The sequence below is a fragment of the Colius striatus genome, chromosome 24, assembly GCF_028858725.1.
Source record: "Colius striatus isolate bColStr4 chromosome 24, bColStr4.1.hap1, whole genome shotgun sequence".
Taxonomy (NCBI): Eukaryota; Metazoa; Chordata; class Aves; order Coliiformes; family Coliidae; genus Colius; species Colius striatus.
Genome location: NC_084782.1, coordinates 2,720,931 through 2,739,456, shown reverse-complemented (window position 1 = coordinate 2,739,456; position 18,526 = coordinate 2,720,931). Strand labels below are relative to the sequence as shown.

Below are 18,526 nucleotides of genomic sequence, written 5' to 3'. Positions count from 1 at the left end.
GGGCGCCTTTCCGCCCTGCCGGCTTCAACGCCGGCGTCACGTGGTGGCACGTAGCGTCACGTGTTGCGGGCGATGGCGGCGGCGGCGGGGGAGCCCGGGGCGGGGGGCGCCGCCGAGGCGGCCTTTCTCACCTTCTACAGCGAGGTACGCGCCCGCCCGCCCGCCGCGGGCCGCCCGCGCCCTTCCCTCCCCGCGCCGGGGCCTGCCGGGCCGCGCGGCGCCGGGCCCGGGCCTCCCGCCCTCAGGAGGACCCGCCGGGCCCCGCGCCTGGGCCGCAGCGGCCCCGGGGGTGCCCGCGCTGCGGGGTCGGGAGGGGGCGAGCGGCAGGGACCGGCGGGTTCATGCGCGGCCCAGCACGGCCGAGGGCTCATCCCGCTCCCTCGGATGAAGCCGCGGGCGCGGCGAGCTCTGAGCGGGGTCCCCCGCCGTCGGGCCCCGCCATGACCCTGTCCCCAGGGAGGTACGAAGGGTCTCCCCACCGTCCGTGCTTGGCTTTGGCGTGCGGGGGCCGGGGGGGCGGGCTGCCTGAGCCTACCCGCAGAAAGGAGGGGCCGGTTCGGTGGATGCTCCCGTGTTTACATCAAGGTGAACATTAAATGGAAATGGTCTGGATTGACTCAGTACAAAAAGTAAATTGAATTCAACGTGTGGTTAGGACGAAGGGCATTTGTGAACTTGCACCAGAGTCGTGTAAGGGTTCTCCTGCCAACCATGGGTTAGAAGCAACAGTTCAGTAGGAATCAGGTTGGAAGTGCTGATGCAGGAGCAAAGCAAGAGGAAAAAAACACAGGTGTTGAGTAAGCCATAGGAGAGACAGGCAGAAATTAATGTTTGGGGTTTTTTATCATTAAAGTGTAATGTTGAGAATATTGCCATGCTCTAGAAAAGGCTAAAAAACTGTGCTTGGGTGAAATAGCCACGAGTTTGGGGTGAGCCAGGGGATTGGGGACTGCGGAACAGGATGGTGATGACTGGTGTGGTGATAGGACAGGAAGACAGGCAAGTACCTTGTGATAGTCAGTTAACGTGGGTTTCTCTTGTTCTTCAGGTAAAGCAGATTGAGAAACGGGACTCTGTTCTGACATCAAAAAACCAAATTGACCGGCTGACCCGACCTGGATCTTCCTATTTCAACTTGAACCCTTTTGAGGTTAGTTTAAGCATTTTCTCTTCCTTTCTGATTTAGTAAAGCAACTTCCAGAGTTATTGGGTCTACATTTCAGTCACAAGACCAAACATTAACGAAATTCTCCAGGTGTACATTACTGTGCAGAAGGTTTGCAGATGACAGAAGGATGATATCCCTGTGCTCACTTGGGCAAATAATATTCTTTTGAGACATTTCCCTTGTGCAGCATCACTGGAAGATGTGGTAGGTTAATGCCAGGCACTTTGTGAATGAGAAGGGAACAGTTATGGGTGGTGCTTGTCCTGATCCTCTCCTAAGCTTTCAGTTTTGCCAGCTGTGGGTTTGATTTTGGGTGTTCATCCTGCTGAACTCATGTAGTGCGTGGAGGGAGAGAAGGCCTCACTACCCACCCTGGTGAGCAGCATTTGGGGAGGTGCTGGAAAATGGATAATCCCTTTTGGATTCCAGTCAGTTATAAAATCTTACTGACTGTGAAAGCCCAAGGAAGACAACAAACTAACCTGGAGCTGACTTTTCCCACGTGTTCCTTCCTGATAGCACCTTCATCCGCCTTTGTAAAACCCCAGGTGCTTTTTGCAGTCCCAGCTCAGGGCAGGGCACCAGCTCAGTCAGCAGATTCATCTTGACAGTGCTCAGTTCTGTGTGGACTGTGGTACTTGACTTGAAGAGTGAATTAGGCAGGACTTGCTGTGAGAGGGTGTTATTTACAGATTCTTGGTGTCAGACCAGCCTGTGTCTGCACTGAGTAGCTTCACTGGGTGCTTAGGACTAATGTCCAGTAAATGAATGCACTAAAGAGCTCCTGAACTCTGCTGCATCCCTGAAGATCAGTTCGTGGGAACCAAACAGTAAAACTCTCCTGTCTTCTTTCAAAGTGGAAAATTAATAAATCCTTACAAAGTGGGGTGTTTTCTGCCCAGAGTTCTCCATGACAAATGATCCAACAGTGTCCCAAAGCCACCACATCCTTCCATTCCTGCCACACTAAGCATTGCCACGGGGCTGGTTGAATGTTTAGACCAGTTGTGGCTGCTTAGAGATGTCATCTGTCTGCATGAGACTTGAGTGTGGAAAGGACACTGACACAGGCAGGAGGAATTGCTGAAGCAGAATGTACCAGAATGTCTCTTCAAATGTTTGGGTTGAAAATTCCCATCCTGGAGCAGCTCCCTCATGGGAAAGTGCTCTGTCTGTGTGCCCCTGAACCAAGAGCTCAGAGCTTCCTGCCAAGAGCTGGAAACACAAGGGGGTACCATCAAACTCACTCTGCTCTCATGGTCTCTTTCAGGTGCTGCAGATGGACCCTGAAGCCACAGATGAAGAGATAAAGAAAAGATTCCGGCAGGTATGTGAAGCCTCTGGAAAGAAACTAGAAGCTCTGTAGAAAATGTGTAGCTGTGCTTGGGAGCAAGGAAGATGATGGTAAAGCTGTGTCTGGGTAGAGGAGTGCTATTTGGGGAAGAAAAGCATTCAACAGTTTGTATCCATGAGAGGAGAGCAGCGTAGATGTCCCTGGCTGTGCGTGGCACTCTGCTTTGCCTGGGAGTGTGATGGGGCTGTTTCACACTGATAGATGATGTGGAGCAGCCACCAGAAGGAAAAAGCCATTGGCTGTAGCACATAACAGATTCCATCAGCAGCATGCTGCTGCTCAGGCACAGGGGCAAATATTTTCTCCTGTGAGCTGGAAAGTGCCATCACAGGAGTAACTTTTCTGCATTCTTTGGCACTGATGCAGTCTCAGTTGCTGCACTCTGACTGGTTTTGAGTGTTATACTAGGAAAAATGCAAATAAACCAGGGAGTCCATAGAGCAACAGCAAAACCAAAGAGATCTGAGGGGGAAAAAAAAGAACAGCCACATGGGGAAAGTTTGCAGGAGTTCTCTCCTTCCAGCCCGTTTAAGGTTGCCCTGAAGCCAGTAGTGATCGAGGTCCTGTCTCTGCAGGGTGGAAGGTACAGGAAGAAACTTTCTTAGCTTTCAGTAAAGGACCCTAAGAGCAAATTGCCCTGCTCTTTTAAACTGGCTGTTATTCAAACAGCTCTGAGGATCCTGGAGAACTTCTTAGGAGAGGTTGTTGAGTAAAAGGTGACCTTTGGATGAGGATGATCTCTCTAGGTTTTTATTTAAGAAGACCTTAAGACCAAGGATGCAAACCTGGGCTGGCTGAGGGGTTTCTGTCACCCCAAGCACTGCAGCTGAGGATGTTCAGGTTGTTCTGCACATCCCCAGCCATAGCCTTTCCCAGACAGCTTCTTCTTTACAAGGGCTGTATTTCATTTATCAGCTTTGACTAATGTGTACTCCTTTATCTCATCAGCTGATTTGTCCATATGGGAACAATCAAGTCCCCTGGAATTCTTTTTATCTGAGGCTATTTCCTTTATATCAGAAAGATCTCTGAAACACTCTTTCATCTTCTACAATGACCTTGATAGTGAGATCCTTTCTCTTGCAGTTGTCAATATTGGTGCATCCAGACAAAAATCAAGATGATGCAGACAGAGCCCAGAAGGCATTCGAAGGTAACACTCTCACTTTTCTGGGCTGGTGTATGACAGTGGCTTATCTGCTACTTCTCTGTAGCTGGTTTAAACATTTATTAGGGGTGAAGGCCCCACTGAGAACAGAAGAATTGCTATGGAGGTGCTTTAGGTGAGGGGGAGGCATTTCAGCAGAAAGTTTCTCAAGGTGGTTCTAGTCACAGTGATGGTTTGAAACCACAGGCACAGGGTTTCCAGACTGCTCAACAAAAGCTGTTTAATCTGTGCATTGGGTTTTATTCCAAGTACAGAGGGCAGAAGCAGTGTGATGGTGTTGGGCATGCACCTTGAATTGGGGTGAGGCATCCTGAAGCTTCCCTCAGTCCCTGTAATGAAATCACTTAGTGGGACCGATGCCTTCACCCTGTGAACTCCAGAGGGTGCTCGGCAGCTTCTGTCATTACTGTACCCCAAATCCAACCTGGCTAATTGTGCTATGACTTACCTAGATGTATTTAAAAAGAAACCCAGCCACCAAACATAACCCAAGCAACCAAACCTCCCAGATTCCAGGAAGCAAAGTTGATGTGGTGAGCCAGCAGTGACCTTGGGTGCCCGGTGAATGTGGCTGCTGCGCTGCTCACCTCGATGCTCTCCCTTAGCCGTAGATAAAGCATACAAGCTGCTGCTTGATCAGGAGCAGAAGAAGCGGGCTCTGGATGTGATACAGGCAGGAAAGGAGTATGTGGAGCACACTGTAAGTATTCCATTGGAACATCTGGGGTAGGGGAATGGGGATGAGCCATTGGTTAATTGCTTTTCACTGCACTGCTACTGGCCTTGGGCATTGAAAGGTGAGCAGAGCAAACCTTGAGGCGAAGCTGTGCCGGTGAGCACTGGCTCCTCCTTGTGCCAGCAGCTGGGCTGTGTCCAGGGCTGCTGAGTGAGAGTTGAGTGAGGTCCAGTACTCAAAATAAATGAGTCAGACCACATGACCTGACCTAAATATATTTTTCAAGTCTGTGAATGAACAGTCATATAGTTAGAGAATGGTGGGGGTTGGAAGGGACCTTTAGAGATCATCTAATCAAACCCCACTGCCAAAGCAGTCCTACTTAGATCAGGTCACACGGGAACATGTCCAATTGGATTTTGAAGACCTCCAACAATGCTGTTCAGATGGATATAGGTGGAAGAAAACGGGATGACAGCAGGAGACTGGAAAGGTCTGGGAGAAAATTACCTCCAAGATAAGAAAAGGAGCTTGGATTACATCAGCCAAGAAGTTGGTTGGGTGATGTGGGCAGACTAAAACATGACAAACTTGAGAAAGCAGGTGATATGGGACAGCTCAGATACTCTCTGGTAAGGAACACCTCTGCTGGAGTTTTAGACCAGATAATCTCACAAGGTCCCTTCCAACCCCTACCATTCTATGATTCTGTGTTCTGCTTGTTGTGGTTGGTCTTTTGAATACTGCAAAGCAAAATAAACTGCTGCTGCTTTGGAGGGTGTGTATTGGATGTGAATATATCTTAAAGAACAAAGACCCCCACCAAAAGGACTACCTTGAATGAACAGTACCTAGCACAGTGTTTTTAATTGTTAGAGTTCATGGGATAATGACCTTGTGTGTGCTTATCTGGACCTGGGGACTGGGAGGTTTTAGTCTAAAATAAAGCATCAATCCAAACCAAGAACCTGCTGACTCCCAGAGTTTTTCCTGCACAGTGGAGCAGCAGTGCAGGACAGCTTGGGTAGAGTTATCTAAGCCTTATAAAACCTTGTGGGCTCTTAATCTTCTTCTTAATCTTTAGGTGAAAGAAAAAAAGAAGCAGCTGAAGAAGGATGGCAAACCTCCTGCTGTGGAAGAGGATGATCCTGAAGTTGTAAGCCATACACCATTTGGAGGAGCTGGGGAGTACAAAATATATTTTGAGGAATGAACTGTCAAAACCAGTCAGAAGAGTTTGTTGGACTTGTTAGAGTGTGGTAAATCCTTGCACTTGGAGAGAAACGGATTGACAGGTCCCTGCCAAGTGCTGCCTGTTGGGCCATTCTTTAGTAGTGAGGTTTGGTTTCATTTTACTGTTGTTTTTTTTCCTACTGGAAAGCCAATACTGGACTTTCACAACAGTTCTTCTGGGAAGCTGCTACCCAGGGACTGGTTTGCCTTTTTTTTGTCAAATGTCACATTGAAAGACTTAAGAATACAAGAGCTTGAGATGAACGATGCTGTTCAGGCACAGCATCGTGGCTGCAGATGAAAATGAGGCTGATCTGAGGCTACCAGCAGTTGCTTCCTGGGAGTTCCTTTGCCCTGTGCCCACGCATGTGCTCCCTCTCTGCTTTGTGCCACTTACTCTTCTGTAGAGTGGACTTCTTAAATGATGTTAATGGGCATTATCTTTAAACTGGATTTGTGTTTTGCAGTTCAAACAAGCCGTGTACAAACAGACAATGAAGCTCTTTGCTGAACTGGAAATTAAGAGGAAAGAAAGAGAGGCAAAAGAAATGCATGAAAGGTAAGAGTGGTGGTCTGCTTGTGCAGTTCAGGCTCTTCTCTGCTGGCTGCTCTTCCAGATTTGAAATAAAGCCCTGTTTGCTGTGATCTCTTGGGTGTGCATGTTTATCTCTTCTGATAAGAAGCCAGAAAAGCTTCCCAAGACATTTTGACGGGATGACTATGTTTCTTTAAAGTAGATGCTTGTGGGTCTGTAACTTCCTTGTGTCTTCCCTTCCAGAAAGCGTCAGAGGGAAGAGGAAATAGAGGCACAAGAGAAGGCTAAACGGGAGCGAGAATGGCAGAAGAACTTTGAGGTAATCAGCAGCTTAACTCAGAGGATGGGCCTCAGCAGTTCATGGCCATGCAGCAGGGTGTGTCTTGGGCAGCAGAGAGACTTTTTGTCTGCAAGTGCTGTAAGACAGTCAGAGTAGCCACTTAATAAGAGATCCTGGACAAGCCTGGGTTTTGTCCTTGGATGGGGAGAAGTGCCCATCGATGGGGCTTCGGTATCACCTTCCAGAAACAGATCTGGTAAAACAAGGTGCAGTATTTTTCATCTCTGCCAGCGGTTCTTTCTTGTCCCTAGTCAGAAGTGTGAATTGCTGCTTAGCCCAGGTCACTGGGGACCAGCAGAACTTCACCTGGCAGCTCTTCAGCCACCAGTGTGGGCTGTCAGCAGGTTTTAGTCTGGTTGCCAGCACTTGCAGGATCTATGTTTCCTGCCAGTACCAGAGACCTGAGTGACAGTTGCTTCCCTTCGACCCTGGGGGTCCCTCTGCCCCAACCCCCTGCCCAGGGAGGGCAACCCCCAGACAGGTGCCCAGAACCATATCCAAGTAACTTTGGAATGTCCTCAACGATGGAGGCTCCACAGCCTCCCTGGGCAGCCTGTGCCAGCATGTGGCCACCCTCAAGAAAAACATGTACAGAGGCAGGAAGTTGCTGTTGGTCTCTTCAGGCTGGTACGTCTGCCTGTGCTCTAGCTCTGGCATTCCTCACCTCTTCTTTTCCTCTCTGTTCCCAGGAAAGTCGGGATGGCCGTGTGGACAGCTGGAGAAATTTCCAGGCAAACACAAAGGGGAAGAAAGAAAAGAAAAACAGGACCTTCCTGAGACCCCCCAAAGTAAAAATGGAGCAGCGTGAATGATCCTGGCAGTGCCACCTCCTGCAGCCCCGCGCCCCCTCCCTGCTTCTAAGGACTCATTGTCCCCTAGAGTAAGAGTTGCTTTCCAGTAGACTGTTTGTTTCCAGTACAATTAATGGTCAGTCAAAGTATTTTTTGTACTCTGTCCATCTGAGCCCAGGCCACAGCGTGACCTCGGCCAGGAGCCCACCGCGTGTAGAACCCTTGGCCAGGAGGGTCCCCACCGTTGTCGCTGTCCCGTTTGTCTGCTGCCCTGTAACTCGCTGTTTCGTACTTCACAGAGGTTGTGCTGTTTCACCACTTCCAGTTCTATCTGGAGAGCTGAACAAAACATTGGAAATGCATCTGTACCCTTCCAGGCATCACCTGTCTTGGCAAGCTCAGCTTCGGAACGGCCCGAGCTGACCCTGGGAGCTGGGCAGTGCCACGGGTGACATCCTGCAGCTCTCCCAGGGCTGGGTGCTGCTTGGAAGGGCACTTCCCCCAAGATCTGATTTCCAGAATAAAATCCCAGCTCTCAGACTTTCTCTCTTAGACTTCTGTTAATCTCAGACCAGCTGGTCACATCCTGCAAAGGAACAATAACTCCTCTTTATTAATAGTTAAGTTGCAATGATCTGTATGTAAAAACAAATTTTTACCCAAGTTACTGTTTGTGGGTTTGGTTTTTTCCCCTGGAATTATTCAAAGATACAATTGCAAGGGTGAAGGTTGAGTGGTGGCTGCTGAAATGCTGCTGCTGTTCTGTATGAACACAAGCCCTGGTGAGAGTCCTGCTGCTACCCTGCGTCTGTTGTGCAGGAGCTGTAAGTGGCAGCACTGTGGCATGTGGGAGGGCAGCTCTGCCTGACACTGCCTGGGGGTGCCCACAGCCTCTCAGGGCTGTGGGATAAGCTCAAACCCAAGAGTTCTCGGGGGAGGAATGTATGGTGGTTGTCAGCTGTGCTTAAACCACAACAGAGATTCTCAGCTCAGTAAACGTTCAAGCTGGAAAATGATACGAGTTCAAACAGGCTGGCAGGCTCACAGAATCACATCATCTTATGGGTTGGAAGAGACCTTGAAAGCTTATCCAGTCCTCAGAGAAGAGGTGAGCCACTTCTTTCCTAAGCACTGGCATGACCGTACACTCGTCTGTTTGCTTTTAGAGCGGTTTTAGACCTCTCTCCTTGGGTCAGAGACTGAGCCTGGTGCGCCACCCGTTAAAACATGTCAATCACCTGCCTGGCGGTGCTGGGAGATCTCAGGGTGAGCCAGGCCCTGGCTGGAGGGCAGCAGCCACACCTGGGGCTGCAGATGCCTCTCAGTGTTATGCTCTTCCCCATCATGCCAAGGGAAATATTGCGGTGTCTGTGCCAGCCCAAAGGAGTGGCCCCATCCCAGTGCTCCTGCCCTGGCAGGGGAGTAAAGCTCCTTCACTGGGCCCTCCTGGCAGGGGTTTCCCAGCCTACTCATAGCAGATATGAGGCTGTTTTGTAGGGGGCAATAGGTGCTTCAGAGAACTCCTCATCAAGCACTTGGTCTGTAGCAAGCAGCTCGCTCTGGTGCTGGCCCTGCCCATTGAGACTTGGAGAGGGGACTGCTGGTGTCCCCCGGGCAGGAACACTTGTCTCCTGTCCCCTAAACCCCAATGCCTGCAAGTGATTTCATCTTCCTGGAGGGCTGGGGCTGTGTGTATGGTGTGATCACCGTCCCTGCTTCATGTCCAGCAGCCTGATGCTGCCGCCATCCCACGAGTGCCCCTGCCTCCCCCTGCCTGGCTCTCAGGGGATGTTGTGTGACGATGCCACCACCCTCTGCTGCTGATTCCTGCGGCGTGGGTCTCCCCAGTGCAGCCCAGGCCCCAAACCCTCAGGCTGGAGGTTCAGTCCTCCTGCCAAGCCAGGAACAGGACTCTGGAATAGAGAGGCAGAATGATGACACAGCTGTGCTCAGCAGGAAGGGGTTTATTTCCATACAGCCTCCCTGGATTAGTACCTCTCGGTTCGGACGGTGTGAGTGGGGTGGGAAGGTTGCAGACCCCATCCCAGCAGGCTGCACGTGCCAGAGGCCATGTCACCAACTGAGTGTCCCCATCTCCCCCCTCCCTGCTGCGTTACCTAACGGTGCTGGGTGCTGACCTCCTTTCTGCAGGGCCAGGCTGGCTGTGGCACGCGGGGACACGGAGGGTTGCGTGGCTGCCAGCGGGATGTGAGGGGCCCCTCGGGCCTCTCTGCCTGGGGAGGAGATGGGGATGGCTGCGGCACCCTGCTCCACCACCCGGGCTCCGTTCCTGTGGCTGGTGTCTCGCAGTAGCTCAGTCAGGGGCTCGGCTGGCAGCTCTGGGGCCAGGGAGTGGCTTCTCTCTTCTCCATCCTGATCGATGAAATGGCTCCCAAAAGCAGGGACAGAGCAGGGGACAGAGGTACATGTGCCCCACCCCTGGGGCATCCCACCACCCAGGTGTGAAGGGAAGGGCTGGACATGGTGCAGATCAGCCAGAAAGTTGCTGCAGGCGGCGGCTCTGCTCAGGCAGGGGCCAGCGGGCAGAGGGGGATCTGGCACTCCCCTGGGAACCATCCCTGCGCCCCCCAGCCCCCTCCTCACTGCTCCGGGGGAGCTTTGGTGGTGCTGGCCATCCTCCGGACGCTGTAGAAGGAGAGGCAGAGCCCAGCAGCTGCCAGCAGCAAGGCCAGTGGGGTCAGCAGCCGCCCTCCCGGCTCAGCCCCCCGCCCCAGCACCAGCTGCATCTGTGGGGGGAGAGAGCAGAGGAGAGAGGAGTGCCGTGAGACCTCAGTCCCCTGGGGACAGGGATGGGGGACTCACAGCTGTCCCCCCAACACCCTCATCACGCCCAGCTGCGAGTTAGGGGCAATGAGGACCGCTTTGTGGTCCCCCCAGTATATCCAAGGGTGCTTTTCAGGGTGCTGCAGGCTCCCCCCTCCCCTCGCCCCTTACCTGGAGCAGACGGAAGTACCCCGGGGTTAAGCGTCTGGGGCGGATGACCATGGTTCAGCGGGGAGCAGCAGGATCAGGCCTCACAGGTCAGCAGCAGCAGAGAGGGGCTGCCCCCCCTTACCTCAAACCCCAGGACCCCCACCCTGACCACGGCGAGGGGCTCTGAGTGTGTCACCCGGCTGCAGCCCCGCGGGCCCCTCGGAAAGGGCGGCGCAGGCGGCAGCGCCGAGCGGCTGTCAGGCGCGATCAGCGCCCGCTGCTCCCCGGAGCGGACACGTGGGGCGGGGGGAGACGGGCGCCAGGCGCTGCCGGGGCACCACGTCAGCCCAGACAGACCGGGGGAGGCAGGAGAATCTGGCTCAGCACACGCGGGCCCTCCGCGGGCCTGCGCCGGAGTTACCCCCTGCCTCAGTTTCCCCACTTGTGAAGGAAGGGATGGGAATGTGCCTGAGGGGGTGACCCCCCAAAAATCCCTGGGAGGAGGAGGGCGCTGAGGGAGGCTCCCCTGAAACTCTCCTGGGGGTCTGTGGGGCCAAACCTGGCTGCTGGGGGATACCCATTAGTGCCATGAGTTCCGTCAGGACTCAGCCCCCGCCTTGTGCAGTGCTTGAAGCGGGGGGAAGGTCACACCTGTCCCAGCTGAGGGGGAACTGAGGCTGGGGGATCCCCTGGGCGGGTGCTGGATCCCCGGGGGAGTTTCGGCTGCCAGGCTGTGACTCAGTGGGGCGCGTCCGTGGGGCCTCGCCCCGTGGGGCCGTGCTGTGAGCGGCACCCGGCAGCGCCAATGGGGCCGCCCGGCCCGGCGCAGGTGAGCGGCCGCTCCCGAAGCCGCAGGTTCCGGCCTGGCCGCCATGGAGGCCGTGGGCGCCTGGGGCCCTGCACGGGCGGCTGCCTGGCTCCGAGGTGAGGCCTCCCCGCACCATGCTTGCCCCCAAACCAGGGGGCACCCTGCTGCCGGCCCCGGGGGGGTTCTGGGGTGGGTTGGAGGCACCTGGGGGGTGGCAGCTCTTTCCTGTCCTCAGTCCTTGTTGCAGGGGTCACCGCCTGGGTCTGGTGTTTGGGGGGGAGATCTGGTGTTTAGTGGGGAGATCTGGTGTTTGAGGGGGGGGGTCTGGCCATCCCCACCGTCTGGGCTGAGACCGGGTGAGCTCGTTGTGCAGAGAGCAGCCAGGAGCCACTCCCGGGGTCACCGGTGGGGACACATTTGGGGGGTGCCGGATTGCTGGAGCCCGGCCATCACGAGGGCTGTGGCAGGGCTGGACGTGGCCGTGCAGGGGTACCCCTTCGAGGCCTGGGGGCTGTCAGGGCCCGAGCTGCTGCGGCTGTCAGCCACCACGCTGGAGGCGCTGGGCGTGCGGCCCTTGGGGCACCAGGAGCTGCTGCTGGAGGCCGTGGAGCAGCTCCGAGCCCTGGTGAGTGCCGGCACCCAGGAGTGCTGCTGGGGGGGGTCCCGTGGTGGGAGGGGAGGTGGGGTCACCCTAGGCTGGGTGGAGCTGGGGGGGACACAGGGAAATCTTTGGGTGGAGAGAAGAGACATGGGGGAACCCTGGGATGGAGGGGAATGATGTGGGGGCACCTTAGGCTGAGTGAAGGTGAGGGTACCCTGAGATGGGTAGAGGGGGGATATGGGGGTACTTTGGGCTGGATAGAAGAGGGGATGTGGGGGCATCCTGTCTCGGGTGAAGCTGGGGACATGGAGACAACCTGGGCTGGATGGAGTTGGGGGACATGGGGAAATCTTTGGCTGGAGCAAGGGGGACATGAGGGCACCCCAGGATGGAGGGGAAGGATGTGGGGGCACCTTACGCTGAGAGAAGGTGGGGGAACCCTGAACAGGGTAGAAGGAAGACATAGGGGCACTCTGAAGTTGGGGACATGGGGGCATCCTGGGCTGGGTCGAGGGGGGATTTAGGGGCACTCTGGACCAGGTGAAGGTGGGGATGGAGACCCCTGCTGCCATCCCAGCCCCTGGCAGCCATCTCCCCACCCCAGGATGCGGGGCTGGCCAGCACCAGCCTGCGAACGCTGACGGAGAGGCTGCGGGAGCTGGCGCAGGGCACCCAGAGCCTGGTGCTGGAGGGGCCGCCGGCGGGAGCTGCCCCCCGGCCACCCTCCCTCGCTCTGCTGGCCCGTGTCGTCGACCTGGTCGGTGCTGCCAAGGGGCTCTTCTCCTGGCTCAACAGGTCCGGGGTGGGTGGGAGCATGGTGGGTGTGGGGTGCCCCCATACCTGGGGCTGAGCTCTCTGTTCTCCCACCCCCCCAGGTACCTCTTTTCCACCCTCAATGACTTTTCGGCCAGCCGGGACATCATCCTGCTCTGTGCTCAGCTGGCAGAGACGCTGCAGGCGGTGGGTGCCCAGTGGGGCTGCGCTGCCCCAAGACCACAGTGATGGGCATGGTGTGGGGCAGGGAGCCAGCCACCCACTCCTCTATGCCTGAGCTCTGCCTGCTGAAGCAGGGGGAGAGCTGGGGTGAGGGGGGATGTGATAGAGAGGGTACATCCCCGGCTGGGATGGAGGGGGTTTGAGCCATCCTGTCTCACTCAGCCACACTTCTTGCCCCCCAGGGCCACCTCGCAGCAGAGAGGGACAGACAGATCCTGTGGATTGTAAGTGCTGGGTGAGGGGAACTGGTAAATATGGGGATTCCCCAGTGCTGCCAGGGCCCCCCCTCACCCCCCACCATCACCCACAGTGCCAACACATTGAGGGCATCTGCGAGAGCATCCTGGCCTGCAGCCCCCCGGCGCTGCTGGACCGCAGGGCTGTGCTGGAGCGTGTGGAGCTGGTGCTGGCCCCCAGCCTGCAGGGCAGCCCTCCAACATCACCTGACACCCCGATGCTCCCACCCAGCCCATGGGGGAGCCCCCCACCATCCCCTGACACTGTGAAGCTGTCCTCTGAAACCCTGGGAAACCCCCCAGCGCTCTCCACTGCCCCTCTGGTGAGTTCTCACTGTCCCAGTGCCTCCTCTCCCCTGGGACCTCCCACTACCCCCTGCACCCCACTCACACCTCTTTCCCATCCCTCCAGGGCTTTGAGATCACCTCCACTGGCTCCTGCCTGCACTTTGTGTCTGCCATCACCTCAGAGGTGAGTAAGGGGCTGCCCCTCCCAGTCCATCACCCCCTATGCCACTCTGTCCCTCAGCCACCCCCTGTTCCTGCCTGCTGTGGGGAATACCACACATCCCATCTGCAACCCATCTGGCCAAATCCTGCACCCCTCTTACAGCCCTAATCCATCCCCCAACCCAGAACCTCGGGGTGGCTGCTCACAGCTGAGACCGTGCAACTTGTGTCACAAGTGAGCACAGCCCAGGCCATAGTGGGAGCCCCCTCCTCACCCCAATCCCACAGCCCTCCTGCTGCTGCTGTGCAGGGTCAGGCCAATGGTTAATGGTTAACCCTCAGTTGGCCTCAGCTGGGAGGGCTCCTGGGTGCAGGTTAGTGGGGAGGGGCATTGAGCACCCTGTGCCGGGCACCTGCTCCTCACTGCCTCTGCCCCAGGCCCAGGCTGCCCATGGGGGCTGCATCCTGCCCGGGGACGAGATCGTGCAGGTCAATGAGCAGGTTGTGGTGAGTCAGGGGAGACAGGGCTGGAGGGTGGCCTGGTTTCAGCAGGGGAGGCGTGGACAGGGAGCCAGAGGGCTGAGAGGGTTGTGAGGGACACAGGGGCTGCATCTGGGGGGATGGAGGAGTTGTGGGTGGGAGGATCTGGGGTAACAGGGGGTTCTGATCTGCAGAATGTAGGAGCTGCAGCTGGGAAAGGTCTAAGGGACACAGGAGCCAGCGCCAGAGGCAGTCAGGGGACATGGAAGTTGCTGCAGAGGAGGATTTGGGGGACAGGGAGAGTTTGAGGCATGTGGGAGCCGTGGGGCTGGGAGGGCACAGGGGGCTGGGGCCAGGCCATGTCCCACGGCTCACCCGGGGGCGTGTGCAGGTGGGTTGGAGCCGTGTCAACCTGGTGAAAAAGCTGCTGGAGAAGGAGAATGGGATGACACTGGTGCTGAAGAAGATCCCTCTCGACCTGCCCAGCTCACCCCTCTCTCACAGACAGCAGGTGAGTGATCCCAGTACAGCCCCAGTGCTGGGAACCAGGCAGGAACACTCAGGGCTGGGCATCCCCTGACCGTGTTGGTGGTCCTTAAAGCTCTGGGCAACCAGGGTGGAATGTGGACTGGCCCTGACACTCCACCCACAGCTCCCAGGAGCCTTTTTGGACCCTGCAGGTCCCTCCAGCACCAGGAACGGCGAGTGCCCATGCAGCCCTGTGTCCCTGACTTCCAGGTGAGCCCCATCCTCTGCCCCCCTGACACCCCCCAGCCCGGCTGGCACGGAGCTGTGTGGGTGCTCCCAGGGCCCCTTCCTGCTCTCCCATGTGGGGAGAGGTGCCAGCAGCACAGCAGCTGCCTGTGAGCAGCCAAGGAGCCTGGCAATAGTCTTAAGGGAGAGAGAAAAAAAAAAGTGGTTGTATTTGTAATTCATTCACTTGGTAACGTTTTAATGGAGTTGAAACTATATTTAGCCATGACCCTTCTCCTCTCCCGGAATGGAAAGGCGCGTGTGGAGCCGGCGGCAGCGCGGGCAGCAGCCACCGGGCTCCGACCTGCCCGGGAGCCTGGAGGCCTCTGGAGCAGACACTGGGCCACCACTGCCACGCTGCCTCCAGCCCCACTCCTCCTCGGGCAGGGAGAACCCCATGTGGGCCCGGCCGGAGCCCCAGAGCAGGAGCCCTGTGACGGCCGAGGGCGCCTGGGGCTCAGGGAGCTCTTTTTCCCCCAGCGCTGCTGCCGCCGACTTGGACTCTGGGCCGGACTCGGTGCCAGACCCCGTCACCGACGAAGAGGAGGGAGAGGACAAGTGGGACTCAAGGCCGCCTGGGGAGGCTGTGGGGAAGCTGCCAGGGCTGCCCAGCCACGGTAGGAGGGGAGCAGGGGGTTGTTGGGGCCGGAGCTGTTTCACTCTGGGTTGGGAAGCTGGAGCCTCACTCGCTGTTTGCAGGTGCTGCAGAGGAGGAGGCAGCGTGGGAAGGGGGCACTCTGCCAGGCACCCCCGCTGCTGCCCAACCCTGTGCCACGGAGCTCAGCCCCACGGCAGCCCCTGATGTGGGGGCAGGAGGTGCAGAAGCCGGTCAGCTCCCTGTGGAGGTGAGAGCTGTGGGACTGGGGTGTTGAGCCTCGGGGGGAGATGGGGGGACATCAGGGGGAGCGACTTCAAGTTCCATGTGAGCTCCCTCCTGGAGTGAGCTCTCCTCTGAGCTTGATGCTGTGGGGGGTGCAAATTGGGGGTCCCTAAATGGCTGAGGGTGCTGCTGAGGGGGGCTCAGCTAACACTGCACTGCCCTTGCCCCCCCTACTTCCTCCCTAAGCCCCTATCTCTGTCTCCCCATCCAGGGCAGCCCCCAGACGGGACGCAGACCGAAAGGTGAGTTGGGACCCTGCTGGTGCTGGGGGCTCTCCCAGCTGCTGCCCCCACTCACCCTTTCCTGATCTTGCCCCCCCACCCCATGCTGTGGCCGGCAGGAGTGGCGACCAGGCTGAGCCGCCGGCGGGTCTCGTGCCGGGACCTGGGCCGGGTGGACTGCAATGGCTGGCTCCTGAAGAAGAAGGACCACGTGGGCTTCATGGCCCAGAAGTGGAAGAGGTGCTGGTTTGTGCTGAAGGGCCACACACTCTACTGGTACCACAACCCCAATGTGAGTGGGGACAATGTGAGTGGTCACCCCCCAACCTGGGGCAGCTGAAGTGGCTGGTGACATGGCTGTTTCATCGTCACAGGATGAGAAAGCTGTAGGACTCATCAATGTGGCCACCTATGACCTGGAGAGCACGAGGGAGCAGAAGAAGAAGTAGTAAGTAGTAAGGTCTGTCTCACCACAGACCTGGCTGGTGGTGGATAGGGGGAGATGCCAGTCCAAAGGCACATGACAATGAGTTCTGCTGGGTACCATCTGTGGTTCCTCTTGGGGCTGGTGGGATCCCTGTTACATTCGTAGGATCTCCATGGGGCTGGTGGGATCCCACCTGGGGCTAGTAGGACTGGCCATCTTGCAGTGTGGAAGCCCGTGCTCTGGGCAAGATGTGGACAGTATTACTGGTGTTACCTGGGACAAGGCTGAGCATCCAATGGTGTGGAGAAGTCAAAAGCCTGGGGCTGGGTCAGGATGGTGAGCTGCAGCACAGGGAGGGCTGGATGAGGGCTGCTGCTGGCCCTGAGGCTTGACAGCCCCAGCAGCAAAGGTTTGTTCTCCTCCAGTGTGTTCCAGCTCTCCCATCAGAAGTACAAGCCTTTTGTCTTTGCTGCAGAAACACTGGCTGATTTGAGCATGTGAGTAACATGCCAGCTGGTAACAGCTGGGCCCAGTCCCACTGCCCTGTGCTGCCCATAACCCTCTGTCTGTTCCTTCCCCAGGTGGGTCAGTCGCCTGGTAACAGCCAAAACAAAGTACACACTGGCCCACCAGCCAGTCCCGGACAGGGAGGAAGGTAACGGGCCCTTCCTGGGGTGGGAGATGGGGACCCTGCAAGGAGCCATGGCTGGTGCCATGGCCCTTCCATGGGACTGCTGGGAGCTTTGCCCATCATTTGGGGGAAAGGAGAGGGGCCTGGGTGATGCTCAGCCCTGGGGAGGGCTAGAGGGGGCAGCCCAGGGCTTCCCACTCCCTCCACTCCCACCATCCTCCCCCTTCCTCCAGACTGCTACAGTGAGACAGAGGCTGAGGACCCTGATGATGAGTCTCCCAGGCATGGATGTGACCTTGTAAGTGGCCCTAAGGGACATCCTGGGGAGGGGATGGAGGATCCTCCTCTCACCTCCCATCCATCTCTGTTCCCCAGCCAAGGAAGAGGCTGCAGAACACCCCAGAGAAAGCCAACCTCTTCGCAGCTGGCAGCGAGCCCAGCAGCACGGCCAGCAGCCCCCAGGGCAGCCCCCGGCCCTGCTCACCTGCAGGTGGGTGCTGGGTGACAGCTGTCACCTTGTGTGCACCCTGTAATCACAGTTCCAGCTTCCCTTTTGTGTGTGTGCTGGGGGGTAACTCGATCTGGGATGTATCTGAGCATGAACCATGGAGTGCCTCAGGATGCTCTTGGGGCAAGGCAGCCCTGTGGGGTTTTGGGGTTACCCCCCTGCTATGGTGCCCCCTCTCCTTGTGCAGACCCCGCTGGGGAGGACCTGGAGAGCCTGATGCAGTGCCTGAAGCAGGGTGGGGTGTCCCTCCTGGGGCGGCAGCGGTTCCTCACGCAGGAGCAGTGCCGCAAGTCCTTCATCCGCCGCAACAAGAACCCCCACATCAACGAGAAGGTGCACGTGGTGCGGGCCCTGCAGAGCACGCTCAAGGTCAGAGCCTGCAGCCCCCTGACACCCCCCATCTCCCCCTAAAGCCCACAGGCAGCCACCCCAAAACCTGCTCTTTCTCTTGCAGGCAAAGCTGGTGGAGCTGCAGGCCCTGGAGCAGCTGCTCAGCGAGGCCACCATCACCTCGGAGAAGTTCACAAGGTGGAAGGAAGAGCACCAGGAGCTGTACCAGGAGCTGCAGGAGTGGGGGGCACAGCACAAGTGCCAGGACAGTGATGGGGAGCTCGGGGCTGAGTGCAGCCCCCCCAGAGAAGCAGCCGAACCCTGACACCCCACCGGGACCAGCAGCGTGAAATCGCTGCCGATAAACCTGAGGGTGCTGCGGGAGCAGATGATGGGAGTACAACGGTACTGTTGGAGACTCAGGCCCCAGCATGGACGTGCTGCATCAGTGGCTTCTGCTCCATCCCCCGTCCCGGGGCGGGACGCTGCAGGGACCGGCCCGCTTCCCGCTTTCCTCAAGGACGTTTTGTCTTGTTTGCAACGGCGCCGGGAGCGGCCCTGGCTGTCAATAAAGCCGTGTCGAGACGGGCTGGTTGCGGTGGCTTTGGCTCTGCGGTGTCGCTGCGATGGCAGCGGCCTCGGCCCGGGCCCCAGCACCATCCCCCAGGGCTGCGGCACCTCCTGCGGGGACGGCGGCAGCCACCTATGAGCTGGGGGGGTCTCCTGGTGCTGCCCCTCAGCCTGGCGGCCTGCGGGCCCTTAGGCCACGGTGCAGCCCGTGCGGGGCAGTGCGAGGACGGCGGCGGGGCCGAGCCCGGGGCGGGGCCGGGAACGCCGCTGCGCACACGCGGGACAAGGCCCGGCACCGCGTACTCAAACCCCGCCCTACGGGTCGTAGCTGCGGCCAATGTTCCTCCGCGAAGCTGGGGGCGGGGACCAGCGTTGCGGGGAGCCAATGAGCGAGGGGCAGGGGCTGCCCCGCAGCCTATCGGGCGCGCCGGCCCCG

The 18,526-nt window shown here is 57.7% G+C and overlaps 2 protein-coding genes across 3 annotated transcripts; both read left to right on the top strand.

The window, feature by feature from the left end:
* The first annotated feature begins 29 nt into the window (after positions 1–29).
* On the top strand, positions 30–7,928 carry DNAJC8 (DnaJ heat shock protein family (Hsp40) member C8). The gene is made up of 9 exons (XM_062014523.1): positions 30–144; positions 1,049–1,150; positions 2,439–2,495; positions 3,609–3,675; positions 4,296–4,390; positions 5,451–5,522; positions 6,067–6,158; positions 6,378–6,453; positions 7,164–7,928. Exons 1-9 carry the CDS (start codon positions 73–75, stop codon positions 7,284–7,286), a joined length of 756 nt encoding a protein of 251 aa, XP_061870507.1. The 5' UTR covers positions 30–72; the 3' UTR covers positions 7,287–7,928.
* Positions 7,929–11,071: 3,143 nt separating this feature from the next.
* Positions 11,072–18,103, top strand: CNKSR1 (connector enhancer of kinase suppressor of Ras 1). Of its 2 annotated transcripts, XM_062014382.1 has the most exons (21): positions 11,072–11,123; positions 11,475–11,632; positions 12,213–12,403; positions 12,484–12,568; positions 12,787–12,828; positions 12,915–13,163; positions 13,253–13,312; positions 13,729–13,797; positions 14,162–14,281; positions 14,423–14,508; positions 15,004–15,140; positions 15,223–15,368; positions 15,615–15,645; positions 15,744–15,916; positions 15,999–16,072; positions 16,477–16,548; positions 16,633–16,706; positions 16,916–16,980; positions 17,058–17,172; positions 17,378–17,559; positions 17,645–18,103. In XM_062014382.1, the coding sequence occupies exons 1-21, from the start codon at positions 11,072–11,074 to the stop codon at positions 17,843–17,845; spliced, it is 2,382 nt and encodes a 793-aa protein (XP_061870366.1). In that variant the 3' UTR covers positions 17,846–18,103. The 2 variants fall into 2 exon arrangements, with proteins under 2 accessions (XP_061870366.1, XP_061870367.1); XM_062014383.1 differs by lacking the exon at positions 13,729–13,797.
* Positions 18,104–18,526: the final 423 nt, after the last annotated feature.